At 40.8% G+C, this 20624-nt stretch overlaps 1 protein-coding gene across 1 annotated transcript in view; it reads left to right on the top strand.

Moving 5' to 3' along the window:
* The window catches only part of LOC132380343 (E3 ubiquitin-protein ligase rnf213-alpha-like), a 163611-nt gene that overhangs the window by 32551 nt on the left and 110436 nt on the right, over positions 1-20624 (top strand). The window contains exons 17-26 of the mRNA XM_059949090.1: positions 2126-2394; positions 3722-3916; positions 4937-5141; positions 6077-6132; positions 6620-6779; positions 9058-9216; positions 10190-10288; positions 12188-12310; positions 15392-15566; positions 18411-18578. Coding sequence (XP_059805073.1) covers positions 2126-2394; positions 3722-3916; positions 4937-5141; positions 6077-6132; positions 6620-6779; positions 9058-9216; positions 10190-10288; positions 12188-12310; positions 15392-15566; positions 18411-18578 — 1609 coding nt within the window. The remainder of the gene's footprint in view (positions 1-2125; positions 2395-3721; positions 3917-4936; positions 5142-6076; positions 6133-6619; positions 6780-9057; positions 9217-10189; positions 10289-12187; positions 12311-15391; positions 15567-18410; positions 18579-20624) is intronic.

Raw genomic sequence — 20624 nt, 5'->3', positions numbered from 1 at the left:
ATCCGTCCCGCAGACTTAATCATGTGAACTGAATTTAATTGGCAGAAGACTTGGCGGCTCTGATGGTGGACTGCCCTGGAGGGAGCCTGCAAAGACAGCTTTTAGTTAAGGGAGATTATAAATGTTGTCTCCCTATTCTATGTACACATGCAGGGCCCCTAGATATCGATTGAGAATGTTTGTGTGGTATTATTTCCAGCCAGTTATTTAATTGCCCAACAACGTTTGTGTGTCTAGATTTAGCAGGCTGGCAAAACTCCAACAAATCCCTTGATGATGAAGTGGTTGACCACCTCATCTTATTTTGGTGCCTCTCCTCCATTCCCTCGTGGATAAGGCTGCATTCACCTCGATTCATACCTGTCTTTCCAGTCTTGGTTAGAGGTAGAAACATAGAAATATAGAAAACCTACAGCACAATACAGGCTCTTCAGCCCACAAAGCTGTGCCTGAGAAATTACCTAGGGTTACCCATAGCCTTCTATTTTTCTGAACTCCATATACCTGCCCAGGAGTCTCTTAAAAGACCCTATCATATCTGCCTTCACCAGCATCACCGGCAGCCCATTACACAGACTCACCACTCCCTGCGTAAAAAAAACTTACCCCTGACATCTCCTTCGTACCTACTTCTGAGCACCTTAAACTCTGCGCTCTTTTGCTAGCCAATTCAGCACTGGGAAAAAGCCTCTGACTATCCACATGATCAATGCTTCTCATCACCTTATACACCTCTATCAGGTCACCTCTAATCCTCCGTTGCCCCAAGGAGAAAAGGCAGAGTTCTCTCAACCTATTCTCATAAGGCATGCTGTCCAATCCAGGCAACATCCTTGTAAATCTCCTCTGCGCCCTTTCTATGGTTTCCACATCCTTCTTGTAGTGAGGCAACTAGAACTGAGCACAGTGTTCTAAGTGGGGTCTGACCAGGATCCTATATATTTGTAACATTACCTCTCAGCTCCTAAATGCAGTCCCACGATTGATGAAGGCCAGTGCACTGTATGCTTTCTTACCCACGCAGTCAACCTGCGCTGCAGCTTTGAGTGTCGTATTGACTCAGACCCCAGGATCCCTCTGACCCTCCACATGTCTCTTCCCTTTCCCTAGATGCCCAATTGATCCAGACTTGGCTCCTGTTTCTCATCTCCAATCTTCCCTTAATTGCATCATCTAATCACACAAACTTTGCCTCCAACTTTTGCTTCTTAATTTTTCTCTCTTAACTCCCCTGTTTCCTTTGTTTTGCCAAGTCCTGTGTCAGGTGAACATGAACTTAACTGAATCTTCATTTGCTCTTCAGACTTATAGCAATCAAACTCATATCCCCCCCCCCCCCCACCCTGTTTTGAGTCTGAACCTGACTATCTGCATGAGTTTGAGAACTTTCAGACAACACTGTCTTCCCTCCACCCCATCTTCATAAACCATCTACCAGGGCTAATACCCTGCCTGCTTCATCAGGTTGCTTCTGACATGCCGCTGAGGCTGCCTCATTATCGGGGATAGAGAGCTTCAACTCAAATGGCCACTTTCACAGATTCACTTCCTTATTTAATGCAAAACTTTGATGTCTTAACCAAGAACTACTTTAGAAATACTCAATGGAAGAGCTAGAATTAATGAGCCTTCCACGCAGGATTTCTTGACGGATGCTTTTTTTTTGTTCTGATATTGCAATCTAGAGCCTTTCTTCCATGGTAAAGCTGAAAATAAAATCGGAGGCTGGCAGCACACACAAAATGCTGGAGAAACTCAGCAGGCCAGGCAGCATCCGTGGAAAAAAAAAAGCACAGTTGACGTTTCAAATCTACTCCTCAGCAATTTTTCCTCCAGTCCTGCTGAAGGGTTTTGGCCCGAAACATCAACTCTGCTTTTTTCAATAGATGCTGCCTGGCCTGCTGAGTTCCTCCAGCATTTTGTGTGTGTCTGTTGCCCAGTCTTAGCATCTGCAGATTTTCTCTTGTTTCTGATCAGAGACGGGCAGACTACTTTGAGGCCAAGTTCCTTGAAACTGATTCCGTTGTCTTATTTACAAGCAACACCTTGTTTGTTGTGAGTTCATTCTGAATATATAATATTTGTTTATTTTAATATCAGCAATTGTTTCTCTTTCCACCTGCAGGTCAATGAATTGATAGATGAGGAATTAAAAAAACTTCTGCTCCCTCACACAAAGAAAGATGGTAAAAAGAGAAAACAGTTCAATGGAATAGTGAAAAACCCGTTTGTGGCTGGATTGTTGTCCTTTGCCATACGCAACCTTTGCTCTATGACTTGCAGTGCAGATGACTTAATTACTATCTGCCAAATGTTGCAGCTGCCTCAGAAAATTACTGATCCAGTTGACCAAGACAGGAAAGAAACTGCAGCCATTTTCCCACAACTTCAACAGTAGGTTCAGTACTTGTTCTAATTGTGTATAGATTGCTTTGCAATTTTAATTTTTCCTCTCTTTTATTTTACCTGCCTATTTCTGTGGTTGTGTAGGGCCTTCCTAATCAGGATTTGAATCAGAATCAAGGTTAATATCGCTGTGAAATTTGTTGCTTTGTGGCAGCACTGCAGTGAACTTATTAAATAAAAAACATATAAAAAATCTAAATTAAATAATTAGTGTAAAAAGAGAGCAAAAATAGTGAGGTAACCTTGTGATTCGAGTGATTTGAGCCTTGTAAATCGGCTTCTTTGTCTATTAAGCTACAGAAGTGACAGATGAGAAATGGAAGTGGGAGTGAGATGCTTGTTCTCTCCTGCCTGCTCTGCTGTTCAATGAGATCATGGCTGATTTATTTCAGTCTCATTAACCCCCCCCCCCCCATTTCCAGTAACCCCCTTCAGGCCTAGCATCCTAGCGATCTCCACAGGTGTTTTGTATAGGCTTGAAAATATTCGCCACCATTTTCTTTATGAACCTATGACATCGTAAAACATGGATGCTGGATATCTGAAATTAGAAGTGAAGCTGCTGGAAATACATAACAGGTAGGGCGGAGTTATGTGGAGAGATAAACAGCATTAACATTTCAGATCACGGTAAGGTAGCGGTTAACACAACACTTTACAGTACCATGGACCCAGATTCAATTCCTACTGCTGCCTGGAAGGAGTTTGTATGTTCTCCACGTGACTGCATGGGTTTGGGTTTGTTTGTGGTGAACTACATATACCTGTCTGGACACGCCCGCCCCCCCCCCCCCCCCACAGCTGACTGTTCCTGTGGCTCCACCCACAAACTCCTGTATAAAGGCGATTGGAGGCACTGCTCCTCCCTCAGTCTCCAGGATGTTGTGTGGTGGTCTCTTGCTGCTGATGGTGCTTTCTTCCAGCTAATAAAAGCCTACCATGACTCAGGTCTCCGAGAGTTATTGATGGTGCATCATTGTTCCCACAGTCTGAAGTCCTACCAACAACGCAGCCATTGGAAGTTGTCACGTGTTTAGGCTAGGGTTGAATTGGGGGTCACTGGGCAGCACGGCTCAAAAGGCTGGGAAGGCCTACTCTGCACTGTATCTCTATAAAATAAAGTCGCTAGCCCTTCATTGGGGTCTGCCATTGGAGATGCTTGTTAAGCTTTCATCTTCGTACCAAAATGTGTTCGCAAAAGTGACAGATTTTGTAGCTAAAACACTGGGGTAGAAAATTAAATTGAAACTTTCGGATTATTCCTTGGTTAGTTTTGAAAGAGTCTGAGTACCGGTCTTCCTGTGATTCTTTCCAGTATGTGTGTGGGATTGATGAATATGTGTATCCAGCACAATGTTGTGGAGTTTGTGCTGGCTCTACCATTCCTTCACTGGTGTGTGGAGCAGAACGCAGTGAACAGAGAAGCAAGATCCAGCAGGGCAGAGCCGCTATGTGATGTTTTCTACAAAAGTTTTCAACACCAGATTAAAAAGCTTCCTGATAAAAGAAGGTAAAATTGGTCAATTTTTAATGTTTGGGGTTGAATGTTGGTACTAAACTTTGAAAATCTCTTGTATGGTAGGATTGGGAAGGTGAGTCTTTGCTAATACTGTGGGTTGGGGGCAAAATTCCTACCGGGGAGTCTGCTGCTGTTGAGAGATGTTGGCACAGGATCTGGAAATTACACATTATTTATGACAGCATCTGTAGCCTTAGCCTGTACTCACAATGTCATATAAGCACTTGATGTCAACTTGTACATCTACAGAATTTTATTTATTATCCGTTAATGTTATTTTATGTGCTGAATGTACTGTGTTTTGCACATTGGTCTTTGCTGTGCACACAACAGACAATCTAATCTGAATCCGCACCACTTCCCCACTAGTCAAGAAGGCACAGCAACATTTCAGTTTTGGAGGAGATTGAGGCATGAACGACTCCCTGCGTTCATTCTAAGCACCATTGGGAGTGCCTGGCTGCATCATTGAGCAGTATAGAGGCTGCCAAGCATTAGACCACAAGACCCCTACAGAGAAGACTTAAAACTGCCTGGGGGTTGACTGGGATCTTCATCTCCCCTATTTCTGACATTTACCGGGAGCAATGCAGACAAAGGGCTCAAAGCATTGTTGAGGACCCCACCATCTATCTGACCATCCTTTTGACCCATTACCATCAGGACTAGGACTGCCAGACTGGGGAATGGATTCTTTCCTCAGGCTGTGAGTCTAATGAATACCCTGGCACACCGAGGTCTCATCACTAAGTCAACATGCTGTTCACAACTTACCTGTGCATTTTGAACTGTATTTTATGAATGTATGATAATATATTGGTTTATGTGCTGTGTGTGTTATATTTTTTGTGGGTCTAGAGGAATGTTGTTTCACTTGGTTGTGTATATGACAGTCAGATGAGAATGAACTTGAAGTGAAGAACGTGCTCATTGTTGACAAAGTAATGATTTCACACCAGCCTTTTAAAAAGTAATGACCTGTGTCTATGATCTTGTTTTCACTTAATTTAGAAAACTGCTGGAACTCATGTTTCAAAACAAGCATCTGGGAGAGTCAGACCTGAGACTGATCCAGAGCTGGGTTTTACTCATTGCAAATGGGGATATTCCAGAATATGCAAAAGAAATGGAATTGACTCTGGACTGTGTAGCAGAAGAACTATTGAACAGATTAAAAGAATCAAATCTGGGAAATACAGATCAAGATGACGTTGAGGTTTGCTTTGAGTGTTTTGTATCATTGATCTAATCATTTTATTAACTATAAGCTCGTTCACAAGATACACAGAATCAGAATCAGGTTTATTATCACTGGCATGTGTCATGAAATTTATTAACTTAGCAGCAGCAGTTCAATACAATACATAATATATAAGGAAAAAAAAAACAAGTAAAATAAATAAATAAGCTAATTATTGTATGTGTATATTAAATAGATTAAAAATCATGCATAAACAGAAATAATATTAAAAAGTGAGGTAGTGTTCAGGGGTTCAACGTCCATTTAGGAATCAGATGGCAGAGGGGAAAAAGCTGTTCCTGAATTGCTGAGTGTGTGCCTTCAGGCTTCTGTATCTCCTACCTGATGGTAACAGTGAGAAAAGGGCATGTCCTGGGTGCTGGACGTCCTTAATAATGGATGCTGCCTTTCTGAGACACTGCTCTTTGAAGATGTCCTGGGTACTTTGTAGGCTAGTACCCAAAATGGAGCTGACTAAATTTGCGACCCTCCGGAGCTTCTTTCAGAAGAATGACTTACTAATTTTCTTTGTAAAGGCAAACCAGTGACTCCTTTCCTACACCATTCTGCTGCATCCATTAAAATGATCTTTTCCCCCATAGTTTTGTAATAACTTATTGTAGTCATTAAGAATTTGAATCGCAGCTACCTTGAAACATTTTGTAGCAGTACTATCAGTGAACAAGTTCTTCCTGAGCAGTTTTTGCTGGATATCAAAGCAGACTCCACAAGTGTAGAAATAAGTAATTGAATAGATTGTTGGAACGGATTCTAATTAATCATTTAAAACGATTTCTTAAATGCTTGAATCTGTTAAAACTTTTTATGGCAAATGAAGAATGATACTAATAAACCAGACATTTATATTTTACCTTGGAATTGATGATAGGAAGGACTATTTTATTTTTCAGGCATTTGGGAAAAGCATCAGTTATATCAAAGAAATGATGATCCAGGAAACACAAAGGTACACCTTTTGCATTAGTTTTCTTTTGAAAGTGGACAGACTTACAGTCTTAACAGCAGAGTCAATGAAGAGGAATACCAAAATCTGATGTTTTGGTTATTCGGTGAAGGTAGTTGTAGCTCATCTAAGCCTTGGTGTCCTTCAGGCATCCAGCAGAATGGAGTATGGTGTAGGGAAGAGAAGAACCTAGATATCTGTGGACCCATGTTATAGTCTGCCCCGTGCCTGTGAGGAGAGCGAATAGATACTGACTTGCCTTATTGTGTGGAAGAAGTTAAAACATGTTTAGCTTTAAATTAGGTCTTCAAGTCTGTGGGGAGTGTCATTAAATAACGAGTGTAAATAGTTATGCATCTGAGGTGACTGTTTACCCTCATAGCCAACAAAGCTTGATTATTTGTAGGCAATAGCTGAAAATATTAATAATTTATGTTAATTTGAATGATTTACTAAGGATGGAATTAAATCTAATGATGTGTTTTTGTAGAAGCATCTCTAATTTGAGAGAAAATGACTTGAACTGGAGTAATAAGATGCATTCCATAATCTGCCAGCTGACGAAGGGCACAGCTTTGTATGAAGTTCCCGCCATTTCGTTTCAACTTGTATTAAAAGTTGCTGAGAAAACAAAAATGCTGTTAGCAGAAGTAAGTCTTAAGTTAATTCTGATGTGAAATGTAGCGAGGTATACTTTGTTGCTGGCTGCGTAATTAAAATTCAGTTGATGTAGACTCCTGCAAAGGCTAGTCAGAAAATTACTTCTGGTCATATTTCTGAAAAGGCGGACTAGATCTCAGCTTAGTTCTCGTTGGGGTCTCAGTACATCCAGTAACTTAGCAGCACCGCACTGAAGTCCACTTCAACTTGTGTGCTCCGGACTTGGATTGGGACTTAACCCTTTATGTAATTTCTGAGACAAAAGTGACAAACTGGTATCTGAATAAGCTGATCATAGAAGAAGAGCATAGAATGCGGAAGAATTTTACACCATAGTACAGGTCATTGGGCCCACGATGCTGTGCCGACCTTTAAACCTGCTTTAAGAACAATCTAACACATCACTCCTACATAGCCCTTCATTTTTGGTTTGACCATGTGCCTACCTAAAAGTGTCTTCTATGTCCCAAATGTATCTGCTTCTGCCACCACCCTGGCAGTCCATTCAAGCAGCACACTCAGAGAGTGTTTGGGTTACCATTAGAGATAAGGGGTTGCGATGTTCAGCTTAGGAATGTCATGTCGTCCAATCCAGATGGGGGATTTGGGGAGAAGGTTCGAGAGAACACTGGGTGGAGAGTTTTTTGTGACAGACACTGGGGTGGGTCATGGTCTTTTCAGCAGGAGAGGGAGAGAGAAGAAGCTCGAGAGAACCGGCCTTAGGATTTGATCTCATGGGAATGCACAATTCAGTGGAGTCCAAGAAAGGTTCTACATTGATCATTGAATAGGAGTTGGTGCGGTGAGTATATTGGACGCATCAGTTTTTGGAAGATTTGAGCTCCAACCTTGTGTACATTTAACTGTGGGCCCTTTTTTTTTCTTTTGTCTTTTTAATAACGGTTTTGTTAACATTCATAAATATAGTTTCTTTATAATTGTATGCAGTGTACGATCTGTTACTTCTTGCCTGATGGCAAATTGCATGGGGCAGTAGTCGCACAGTACTCATACATCGTGGGTCAGGTGGGTGAGACAGCCCAACTTCCCAGTTTCGGTTGTGACCCACGTCATACCATCCTGAGGCGTCCGGAGCCTGAGAAGGGTGTTTTTCTCACCACAGGGTCTTAGGGGTTAACAAGCTGCACCTCTAACAACGCCCAGTAAAGAGGGGTTTCATGTGCAAAAGGGCAAGCTAAATTTTCTGAGTTTTTTCTTCTTTTATTTTGTGGATTTGGCCATTTTCAGCTGGCTTGGATCACATCAATGGATACCTCATGATTCTTTGTTCAGACCACTTTTCCTCTATTTACTGGATATACAGGTGTTCCTTGCTTTACGAATGTTCACTTTACTCCACTTTGCTTTTACAAAAGACCTACATTGGGAACCTGTTTTTGCATTACAAAGAGGATTTTCGCCTTTACGAAAATGTTTCCCATATAAATTAATGGCTCTTCGCTTTACGCCATTTCGGCTTAAGAAAGGTTTCATAGGAACGCTCTACCTTTGTAAAGGTGGAGTCACCTATACCAATTATCATAGGCTATCATGCCTCATTCTGTAACTTCAGCTGTTGCAGCCCAGATCAACTTTTGACTCCAAAGCAGGGGTTCCCAACCTGCGTGTATGGATCCTTTGACTAATGATAGGGGTCCATGGCATAAAACAGGTTGGTAACCTCTGCCCTAAGGTGTCTTCAATGGAGAAGAGAAATTCCATCTCTTAATCAGAGAAAGCAAGATTATTGAAAATAAAAACTACAGCCCAGTTGTCATCTGTCCTGGGGATGGTCTCCCACTTTTTTTTGCTAAAGTTGCAGCAAGTAAAAAGTGGATCATCTGTGGAATTTTGGGGCTGCATTTTGTATTTAATAAAAGCAGGTCATGGCAAAAACACATTTATTATGTGACCAGGAGTTTGATTTCAATTTAAATGGACATGCAAGACACAGTCTATTCAGTTGGCTGATCATATAATCCCTTTGCTAAAAATCTTTTCTATTAAAGTCAATGGAATGTCTTCAGTGCTGGTTACAGTGGATGACCAGTTTAATGTTATTCATTCTTTGACATTAAAACTACCACCATTAACTTTGGTTATTAGTTACTTTTAACAATTGCTCCTAAGTGGCTCTGCTGCTGGATAATTGTACAATCGTGCAGTTTTAATTCTTGTGTATTTTGCATTCTTGGTGTCTACTTCTTGGGCTTCTGCTTATGTATTTTATGTTCTTGGGCTTGTGCTGACTAAATTCTTCCTTTCCAGGAATCACGGAATGAGTCACCTCCTGAAGAAAACAAAGTGCATATTGACTTAAAGTCAATAATTGAGAAAGCTCAAGATTGTCTCCGTTCTTGGCGAACAAAAGCTGTGAACAAAATGCTGCTTTCTACGACAAAAACCATTGACGAGAAAGAAATGGAGGTAGATTTGTCTCTTTCCATTATGATGAAGCAAGATGCCAATCAAACCACCCAGCCTAGACCAGGACTTAGCAAAATCCATTTGAAAACAAATCCTACTGCTTTCTACAATCCTGTGTATTCTATAGTCTCATTCGGTCTTCAAATACAGAAATTTACCGAATGCTAAGATGCAACATTTTCAGTCTCAAAAACAATTTCTTCTTCAATAATATGACCCATACACCTCCTTCCTCACCAACATTCAGGGTCCCAGGCTGTCCCTCCAGGTGAGACAACACTCTACCTGTGAATCTGCTGTGGTGGTCTATTATGTCTGGTGCTGCCAATGCATCTTCCTCCACGTGGACAAATGTTAGGTATCCATCAATGAGTGGATGGTGGAAAAAATTTCATCTCATCTGGAAATCAGATGAGGATCTCGCCATAGGATCTTTTCTTGCAGGCATGGTATTTAAGTAGCTACTGCACATGCAGTTAACGTCAGAACAGAGGAAAATGGAATCTTGGCTCATTGGCTAAGGGTCTCTCCTCTCAGACTGTAACCTTTTCTCTTAAGATCCTGACCAGCCTATTATAGTTTAATTGGCACGTGATGACTCCAAACTAGCCCCTTGATGAAGGAAATGGGGTCAAGTACCTCAGAGCAGGTTAGGCCTCTTAGCCTCCAACCTAATGGCATGAACATTGATTCCACTAATTCCAGTTATTTTTCACCCCTGCTCCCCATTCTCACTTTGTTTCATTCGCCATTCTACCTCCACTTTTACTCTTTCTCCTCTCCCCACCTGCCCATCAGCTGAATTCTATTGTGTGTGGGAGTCCCTGAACTGGTGGCCATCTGTGAGTAAGCTGAAGATTATGAAGATAAATGTAGAATTCTTTCCCAAAGAATACTTGTGCTTAAAAAATGTTTTACAGAATATTGTTTCAATGTGTAGAAACAACTCATAAATATACCATTTGCCTTACAGATGTGGAAATGCCATTTCACTATGGAATATGAAGATGAAGACTGGGCAAAGACGTGGATGGATATAACAAAAATAGACCTGGTGAAAAGGATTCAGGAGGTAGTATATTTTGTTACAAATCCAACTACTCCAGGTATTTAGGGCAGAATCTTTTTGTAAATTTACATATTTTAAAGACTGCTGATGTAACCTACTGACCTAGAAGTTAGTGGTTTTGATAAAAGATCACCAGTCTGAAACATTAAAACTATTTACTTTATTGTCACCAAACAATTGATACTAGAGCATACAATCATCACAGTGATAATTGATACGGCGCTTAGCGCTCCCTGGAGTACAAATCGAAGTAAATATAATAAAAATTTAAATTATAAATCATAATTAGAAAATAGAAAAGGGAAAGTAAGGTAGGGCAAGTCAGGTCCGGATATTTGGAAGGTACGGCCCAGATCCGGGTCAGGATCTGTTCAGCAGTCTTACCACAGTTGGAAAGAAGCTGTTTCCAAATCTGGCCGTACGAATCTTCATGCTCCTGAACCTTCTCCCAGAGGGAAGTGGGACAAAAAGTGTGTTGGCTGGGTGGGTCTTGTCCTTGATTATCCTGGCAGCACTGCTCCGACCGTGCGGTGTAAAGTGAGTCCAAGGATGGAAGATTGGTTTGTGTGATGTGCTGGGCTATGTTCACGATCTTCTGCAGCTTCTCCTGGTGTTGGACAGGACAACTTCCATACCAAGTTATGATGCACCCTAGAAGAATGCTTTCTACGGTGCATCTATAAAAATTAGTGAGGGTTTTAGGGGACAGGCCAAATTTCTTCAGCTTTCTCAGGAAGTAAAGGTGCTGGTGGGCCTTCTTGGCAGTGGACTGTGCTTGGTTAGACCAAGTCAGGTCATTTGTGATATTGACCACGAGAAACTTAAAGCTTTTGACCTGTTCTACCTGCGCACTACCAACGTAGATGGGGTCGTGCGGTCCGCTACTCCTGAAGTCAAAAACCAATTCCTTCGTCTTTCTGACGTTGAGGGATAGGTTATTGTCTTTCTCTACTATTGTATTTCTCTACCATTCTGATATTACCTAACATTTTCTGATTTAATTTTACTAATATTCATTATATTTCTATTAATTATACTTAAGTAGACTTTATACTATTGAATCAGAATCACATTTAATACCACCAGCATATTTCATGAAATTTGTTAACTTTGCGGCAGCAGTACGATGCAATACTGCACGCGATAATAGAGTGAGCAAAAGAAAACTGTGACTTACAGTGTATCTATATATAGTAGTTAAATAAGAAGTGCAAAATAAAATAAAGGAAAAAAAAGTGAGTTAGTGTTCATGGGCTCAATGTCTATTCAGAAATCAGATGGCAGAGGGGAGGAAGCTGTTCCTGAATCGTTGAGTGTGCACCTTCATGCTTCTGTACCTCCTTCTTGATGGTACCAATGAGAAGAGGACACGTCCTGGGTGGTGCAGGTCCTTCATGATGAATGGCGTCTTTCTGAGGCCCAGCTCTTTGAAGATGACCTGAATACTACAGAGGCTAGTGCTCATGATGGAAATAATCCCCCATAACCCTGATGTTAAAATCGATTAATGAAAGGGCATTAAATATAAAATGTAGCATAATGTTCCATATTACAATCTTTTTGCCTGTTTTGCTGTATTTATGTGGAACTGAACCACTCTGTGCATAGACTGTGCATTAAGTTGTTGATTAAACCAATCTATAGTCATGGAGTCTAGTCTTGGGGTGCAGAGTAAATATATATATATATATATATATATATATATATATATACACACACACACACATAGTTACATAAGCACATTATATCATGAGGTTTCTTAAAGATGTAAGTGCATATGTAATAACGTTCTCTCCTGCGTAACCTAGTCACATCTCAACCAAACAGTACAGCTGAAGAATTATGGGACCAATATTTTGTAAATGTGCATGTTTCATTTTAAAAATTCTGCTTCATTAATAGGAGAGCCCTTTTGACCAGATATGCGTTTACTGGAATCGGAAAGAAACTTTGACCACTTTGAATGCCATTGTTTTGAACTGTTTTGAAGTATGTGCACTTAATGCTGTGGATGCAGTTTGCCAGGTAAGAGAAAAACGCACAACTGATTTTAATGCTCAGTTACTAAAACTATTTCCTCGTCACCTTTTAACCATGGGTTAGAAAATTTCATATCTAGTGCTGTCATCAGCAAACAATCTCAGTAGCCAACATGTCTGCCAGGCATATCTCAGTTGCTACCACTCCTGCCTTTGAGTTCAAACATTGTGGTTCAGGCAATGCTGCAGAGACTGGAGTACAAATATCTAGATTTATACCTTCAAAGTTGAAATTAAATTTATTATCAGAGTACATACATATCACCATATACAATGCTGAGATTCATTTTCTTGCAAGCAAAGTCAATAAATCGTTAATAGAATAATAACCATAATAGAATCAATGAAAGACTGCACCAGCTTGGGTGTTTAACCAGTGTGCAAAAGACAATAAACTGTGCAAATACAAAAAGGTAGAAACAATAATAAACAGTAAATATTGAGAACATGAAGAATATGAAGAGTCCCTGAAGGTAAGTCCATAGGTTGAGGGAACATTTCAATGATGGGCCAAGTGAAGTTGAGTGAAGTTATTCCCTTTGGTGCTTTGAGGGGTAATATCTGTTCCTGAACTTAGTGATATGAGTCCTGAAGCTTCTGTTCCTACTTCCTGATGGCAGCAGTGAGAAGAGAGCATGACTTGGGTGGTGGGGGTCCCTGATGATGGATGCCGCTTTCCTGCGGCAACACTTCATGCAGATGTGCTCAGCAGTGGGGAGGGCTTTATCTGCAATGGACTCGGCTGCATCCACTACCTTTTGCAGAATCCTCCACTTAAGAGCATTGTTGTTTCCATACCAAGCTGTGAATATACTCTCCACTACACATCTATAGAAGTTTGTCCAAGTTTTAGATGTCATGCTAAATGTTTGCAAACTCCTAAGGAAGTGGAGGTGCTGCCATCCTTTCTTTGTATACACACTACATGCTGGGTCCAGGGCAGATCCTCCCTAGTGATAACACTGAGGAATTTAAAGTTGTTGATCCTCTTCACCTCTGATCCTTTGATGAGCACTAGTTCATGGACTTTTAGTTTCCTCCTGAAATCAATAATCAACTCCTTGAGTATGGCATCATTCGGCCAGATTTTTAGTCTCTCTCCTCCTCCTCCTTTTTCTTCTTCTTCTAATTTTATTTCCAACAGTTTAGATGCATCTAGGCACATTACTGCCCTCCCCAGGATGTACAATTAATTACAGAACTTCCAAGAAACTCAAATTCTCAAATATAAACTAGTCGCACACATGGAAACAGAATAATAAACTTTTCAATCAGATGGTGGTTCTCTTGGTGGCCAAGCAAATATTTAATAGGAAAACAATTTACATTTAAGTCAGACAGCCTCTTGAACAATATTCTTCTTTCAATCTCCCTCCTAAATGCTGATTCATCACCACCTTTGATTCAGGAGATGACAGTGGTGTCATCAGCAAACTTGAATATGGCAAAGGAGCTGTGCTTAGACACACAGTACAGTACTGAAGAAGTGCACCAGTGCAGCATTTCAGATAAAGGAATTAACTGAAGAACCATCTCACTTGATGCAAATATTTCTAAGTAACTATTTGATGGAAGAACATGGGAGTTATCCTCTTCCTCCTGGTTAGTATTTATCTCTCAGTAAACATTGCTGAAGCAGATCGGTCACTTTCAATTTGGAGCTTCTGGGAGATGGTTGTATTCAAAATTGGTGATGTTGCTCCTGACGTGACAACACTGACTATAGTTATAGAGAGTAATAACCCTAAGATACTTCTGTATGTCCCAAAGAGGTGTCAAGCATTGTGCAAGTCCACCTCGTTTATATCACATGGATAGAGAGGACAGAGCCAGGAATCTGGAACGGCGATGACTCTATGTGTGTGCAATAGGTTCCACACACAAAATGCTGGAGGAACTCAGCGGGCCAGGCAGCCTCTATGGAAAAGAGTAAACAGTTTAGGACTCACCCTGATGAAAGATCTCAGCCCAAAACATCCACTGGTTACTCTTTTCTAATGATGCTGCCTGGCCTGCTGAGGTCCAGCGTTTTATGTGCATTGCTTGGATGTTCAGCATCTGCAGATTTTCTCCTACATGCAACATGTTGATCTGTTTGTTATTACCAGTACCGTATAAAAATGAAGTTATATTTTAGCATGATCTTCCATTGGAACTGCTGTTATCAGATAGAAAATGTCCCTTTTATCAATTTGACCCACTGATAATACCTCACAATGTAAGATGGTTGTTAGGATATCCTGATAACCATTGTTGCTGTATGTCTATTGTAACTGGACTATATTGGTATTATTAAGCACATTATGCTGTTATAATTTGTGTAACCTCAAGATGCTTATAGGGAAGTCGAAGTGTTAATTTCAAAGGTTGTCAAAGTATGCATGCACAATACAACTCTGATATTTGTCTTCTCCAGATAGCCATAAAATACAGAAAGACCACAGTGATTGTTGAAAGAAAGGACATCAACTGCCCCCCCCACCCCAGCACAAAAAACAAAAAAAAAACAAACCCCAAAATTCCCAACCTCCTCCCCGCATCAAATCACTCGCCCCTTCTCCACAGAAAGAAAAGCAACAATAGCAACCAACCCCTCCCCGACAGAAAAAAAACAGCAATGATAACAATCCCCAAGCCCTTCACTCACAGTCTATAAAGCAGAGGTGATTATGGCTTTTTAATTCTCTGAAAACCTGTGCACTCAGTGACAAACTATCACTCGTGGAGCCAAAGCTACACCCTAAATCACTACTATCACAATAATGTTGTCACATCATCCCTATCATCGTCTTGACTGGCATGCACACACCACTACGTCAGAAAGCGTATCATGTAGAATTTGCCTTCAAATACAAAGATAACATGGTTTTAGGTGAAATAATGAAGGAAGGTATAGAGAAGGTGCAGCTTGATGAATTTATGAACTTGAACTTATTGGAAGGAGTCATTATTTTATGCATATGATCTGAAAATAGGGAATGTTATATTTGGTTGGAGTTTATGCTTGTGAAATAATAGCGCTTGTGAAATGTTCACAATATGGATGCTATTTTCTGAAAAATCTTAGGACAAAAAGGAATTTGAGCTGCTTACAAAGTTAAATGTGTGGAAATGCCAAAAATCTCCTGAGATTCTATCAAAAATTATTGAAGAGTCATGGAAGAGAAACCTTGGCCACAAAACTGATGATATTAGCACTGTGCTAAATCCTGATGGAGCCATACACTATTGTCTTCTGCAAGGTAATTAATCAGTATAAATTTATTTAAGGTGAAACTGGTATAAAAACAAGATTACATGTGGTAAAGTTTCATTATTTAGCTTAAGGGTTGCTTAAGTTTGGTGATTGAGCTAGTCCTCACTTTAGAATTGTGAAACACATCACCACGCGTTACTTTCAGCTGATCTAAGAAAAAAAATCGAAGGTGAAGTGAGCCATAGAGTCCTCAAGACTGCTGCACTATCTATTTGCACCATTTGTACTGAATACCTTTTGAATCATGGCTGAGAGCATACTACCTTATCCATAAGACATAGGAGCAGAATTAGGCCATTTGACCCATTGAGTCTGCTTTGCCATTCAATCATGGCTGTTTCTCCCCCACCCCAGCCCCACTCTGTGGCCTTTTCCCTTAACCTTTGATGCTATGTCCAATCAAAAACCTATCAATCTCCACCTTAAATGCACCCAATGACTTGGCCTTCAAAGCAGCCTGTGGTAACATATGCCACAAATTCACCACCCACTGGCTAAGGAAATTTCTCCGCATGTCTGTTTTAAACAGACACCCCTCTATTCTGAGGCTGTGCTCTCTTTTCCTAGACTCTCCCACCATGGAAAACATCCTTTCCACATTGATGCTGTCTAGGCCATTCAACATTCAAAAGGTTTCAATGAGATGTCCCCTTAGCCTTCTAAATCCAGTGAGTACAGACCCAGAGCTGTATGATAACCCTTTCATTCCTAGAATCATCCTTGTGAACCTCCTCTGAACCCTCGCCAATGCCAACACATCTTTTCTTAGATAAGGAGCCCAAAATGGTTCACAATACTTAAGGTGAGGCCTCACTGGTGCCTTATAAAGCCTCAGTATCTCATCCCTGCTCTTGTAGTCTAGACCTTTTGAAATGAATGCTAATGTTGTATTTGCTTTCCTCACCACCGACTCTACCTGCAAATTAACCTTTATGGCCTTTTGGCACAAGGACTGCCAAGTCCCTTTGTATCTCAGATTTGTTGATTTTCTCCCCGTTTAGAAAATAGCCTGCACATTTATTTCTTCTACCAAAGTGCACGACCGTTTATTTTCCAACATTATATTTCATTTGTCACTTTCTTGCCTATTCTCCTCATCTGTCTAAGTCTTCTGCAGCATTCTTGTTTCCTCAACACTCCCTGCCCTTCCACCGATCTTCGTATCATCTGCAAACTTAACAACAAAGAAATCTATTCCGTCATCCAGATCATTAACATACAGCGTAAAAAGAAGCAGTCCCAACACTGACCCCTTCAGAGCACCAACAGTCGCTGGCAGCCAACCAGAAAAAGATCCTTTTATTCTCACTCACTGCCTCCTACCAATCAGCCAGTCCTCTCATCATGCTAGTAACTTTCCTGCAATACTGTGGGCTCTTCATAGGCAGACTCGTGTGGCACCTTGTCAAAGGCCTTCTGAAAATGAAATGACCTTGTCTGGTACCTCAGCCAGACTGCGTGTGCTTGCAGCCATGCCAACCCCCACACCTGGCTCTCCTTCCCTGCGACCTGTCCCCCCCACCCCTCCCTGAGCACTCCATCCTCACTATTCCCAACACCCCTTGCTCCCACCAGATTGACAAGCTCTCCCTCTGCTCCACATTGACAAATGGCATATGGTGTGAAGGTCTGAGGTACTTTAGCTATCTATGAGGGGTGATTGATATGTTTGTGGCCTAAGGTGGAAGGAGTCAATTTTAGAAAACCTAGCACATTTATTTTTCAACATAGTTCCCTCCTACATTTACACATGTAGTCCAGAGGTCATGGAGCATACGGATCTTGGACCTCCAGAAAGTGTCCATGGCGTGGGTGATTGATAAGTTCATGGCCTCAGGTAGAAGGAGGTGAGTTATACAGCTCTCGTTACATGCACGTGCAGGTCAACTCTTTGAGTAATTATGCAGAAAGTTTGAAGTTAATAACTCATCAGCAGTGTTTGATAAGTTTGTGGCCTAAGGTAGAAGATGAGTTATTAACTTCAAACTTTTTGAATAATCACTCAAAGAATTGTCCCAAAGTGAAACACTAACATTGCACACTGAGGATGCCACCTTGACTGGTAGTAAAACATCTGAAGCTAATTGGTATGTTGCAGTGATTTTATATGTTCATACGAGGAAAATATGCACTGTGTGTTTAATATTAAATTCGTTAGATATGCTATTTTAGAAGCGAAATTGACTGTATTAGCCCCTTATAAGTGACTTAGTTGACTTAAAACTTATATTCCGGTCGTGATTAACACCCCACCCTCCCCCACCGGTTGGCCGGTCCGCAAGAATATTGTCAATATTAAACCGGTCCGTGGTGCAAAAAAAGGTTAGGGACCCCTGTTCTAGATCATTGACCTAGAAACGCAAGTTCAAATGCCATCATGACAGCTTTGAAACTTAAATTCGGGTGGGATGTTTAAGAAGAATCTTGTCTTTCTGAGTAATGGTAACCAAGTAACTACCTGATAAGCATGAAGATGCTGGAGGATCTCAGTAGGTCAGGCAGCACTTATGGAAGGAAATGAACAGTTAATGTTTTGGGCTGAAACTTTTCATCGGGACATGTCGCCTGTTCATTTCCTCCCATAGATGCTGACTGACCTGCTTAGTTCCTCCAGCATTGTGTGAGTGTTCTTCAAGATTTCCAGCATCTGTAGAATCTCTTCTGTCAAGACTAAGAACCCATCCTGTTCTATTGCTTCCTGCATCAGATTCCAATAAGAGGTGGATGGTGCACAGGAATCCATATTGCATGAAACCCTATGTTGAGGGATAGATTAATTATAATGCCTGCATTAATATGGATTAAATCTGATAAATGTGGTGATCCCCAGGTGACTGCAGAGAACTCAATGTCTCTGAAGAAGTAAGGAGTTTCCTAAAAGATGCTGAGGAGAGGTTTCATACTTTGGCTGAATGTATGTACAATGGCTCTGTGAAGTTTGCTGACCTGCAGATGCTCTTAGATAAACGAAAAGAATTCATTCATCTATTTGAAGCACGTGAGTAAGAAAGATTTTTTTTCTTCTTCCTGTTTTCTCATCATTATGATGTGTCCTTTGGGCTTGAAGGTGACTAGTTTATGCCACTGTATGTGTGTCCTGAGCTGCCTAATGAGCCCTGTGTCTGATCCACTAGCTGTGCCACAGGAGTATCAGGCAGGGCTTGACAGCATGGGTGGATGGCCCGAATGGCCTTGGTGTTCACAAAGCTACGGCCAGAAAGGATTGAGGTGCTTGCTAGCTTCACTGCCCATCTTGAGCAAGAGGTTCTGTCAGTTGTTAAGAAGGCTTCATTTTTACAAGCACGTGATTTGCTTGCTGTGATGAAGCTTGGGATAGAGTGGTCGCTTTGTAGGTCTGGTGTCAGACGTCATGAAGATGATCTGGCCCATTGAAGCTGGCTGAGCATGCTAAGAGAACATTGCTGACCTGAGATACTCACTGTTGGCTGGCCTTGTCTTTGATACGCACATGAGGCCAGGTATCCCATGAACAGGGTGCTTGGTTTCAGACCTTATACTTCAATCGTTCATTTCTGTAGGTGCATTGGAGGTGGTGTCTGCCCTCACTGAGAGGTGGTTCAGGAGATAGGGAAAGGATCCACTCAAACCGGTCTCCTTATTGACCTGAATTGCAGGTCAGCAATCTTCATTACTGCAATTAGACTTAAAAACCCAGCTCCCTCCTCAAAAGAAAAAAAATTGCTGTCAATCTGGTGGCTCCCAACCAATGTCTCGTCTGCCATAATTATTGCTTCTGAAGAGACTCTCACTTTCTTTGTCAGAAAACATTATGAGCAGTCAGGTGAGAGCAGCAGGAGGTTAAGAGTTACAAAATACTTTAGAGTAGAAATAGGCCCTTTGGCCCATCTAGTCCATGCTAAACTATTATACTACCTAGTCCCACCTATCTGCAACCAGACCATAGTCCTCCATACCCCTCCTATCCATGTATTGATCCAACTTCCTCTTAAATGTTGAAATCAAATGCATATCCACCACTTCTGCTGGCAATTCATTCCACACTCTCACCACCCATTGATGTTCTCTCTCATGTTCCTCTTAAATATTTTACCTGGTACCCTTAACCCATGACCTCTAGTTCTAGTTTCACTCAACATCTGTGGAAGAAGTCTGCTTGCATTTATCCTATCTATACTCATCATAATTTTATAAGTGTCCATCAAATTTCCCCAAACTTGTTAAGGCATGTTAATACCATGTTAAGGCGCAAATCCGAGAAATTAGTCTTTACGGCAAGCAGTTGGTATGCCGTACGGCTTTCAAAACTGTGTATTTGCCTGGCTGTAATATAGAGAAGGTGATGGAAAGATCACATGCAGAAAATATGGCAGACTAACTTTCTTTCTTTTAAATCTTTTTATTAATTTTAAACAAACATAAATGAAACATGAATACAAAGAGCTTGAGAGTACATAATTAATAGGTTAAGGTATAAATACAAATAGATGATAATCCATATATAATAACCTCCCAAACTCATAGTAGTTACACAAAATGGAGTAAATAAGAACACCCCCCCACAAAAAGAAAAAAAAACCTAACCAACTTGGGCCATTGCATTATGTCAAATATACAGAGTAGTGTCAATAACTCCGCACCTCCATCCAAATAATTAAGGATAATAAAAGTAAGGTTTAGGAAAAGTCAGTTTAGCTCTTATGAAAATGTTGAATAAATGTCTCCAAGTTTCTTCAAATTTAACTGAAGGGTCAAAGACAACACTTCTAATTTTTTCTAAGCTCTAAGATAGTTTGAGAAAACCACTGAAATATAGTTGGAGGATTAATTTCTTTCCAGTTCAATAGGATAGATCTTCTAGCCATTAATGTAACAAATGCAATCATCCGCTGAGCTGAGGGGGATAAACAACTATTATCCACCATTGGTAAACCAAAAATTGCAGTAATAGGATGCGCTTGCAATTTGATATTCAGAACTGTTGAAATAATACCGAAAATATCTTTCCAATAATTTTGCAAACAGGGGCAAGACCAAAACATGTGGGTCAATGAAGCGATTTCAG

The sequence above is a fragment of the Hypanus sabinus genome, chromosome 23 (genome assembly GCF_030144855.1).
Source record: "Hypanus sabinus isolate sHypSab1 chromosome 23, sHypSab1.hap1, whole genome shotgun sequence".
In the NCBI taxonomy this organism is placed as follows: Eukaryota; Metazoa; Chordata; class Chondrichthyes; order Myliobatiformes; family Dasyatidae; genus Hypanus; species Hypanus sabinus.
Note: the sequence above shows the minus strand (reverse complement) of the source record. Positions and strands in the feature narration are given on the sequence as shown.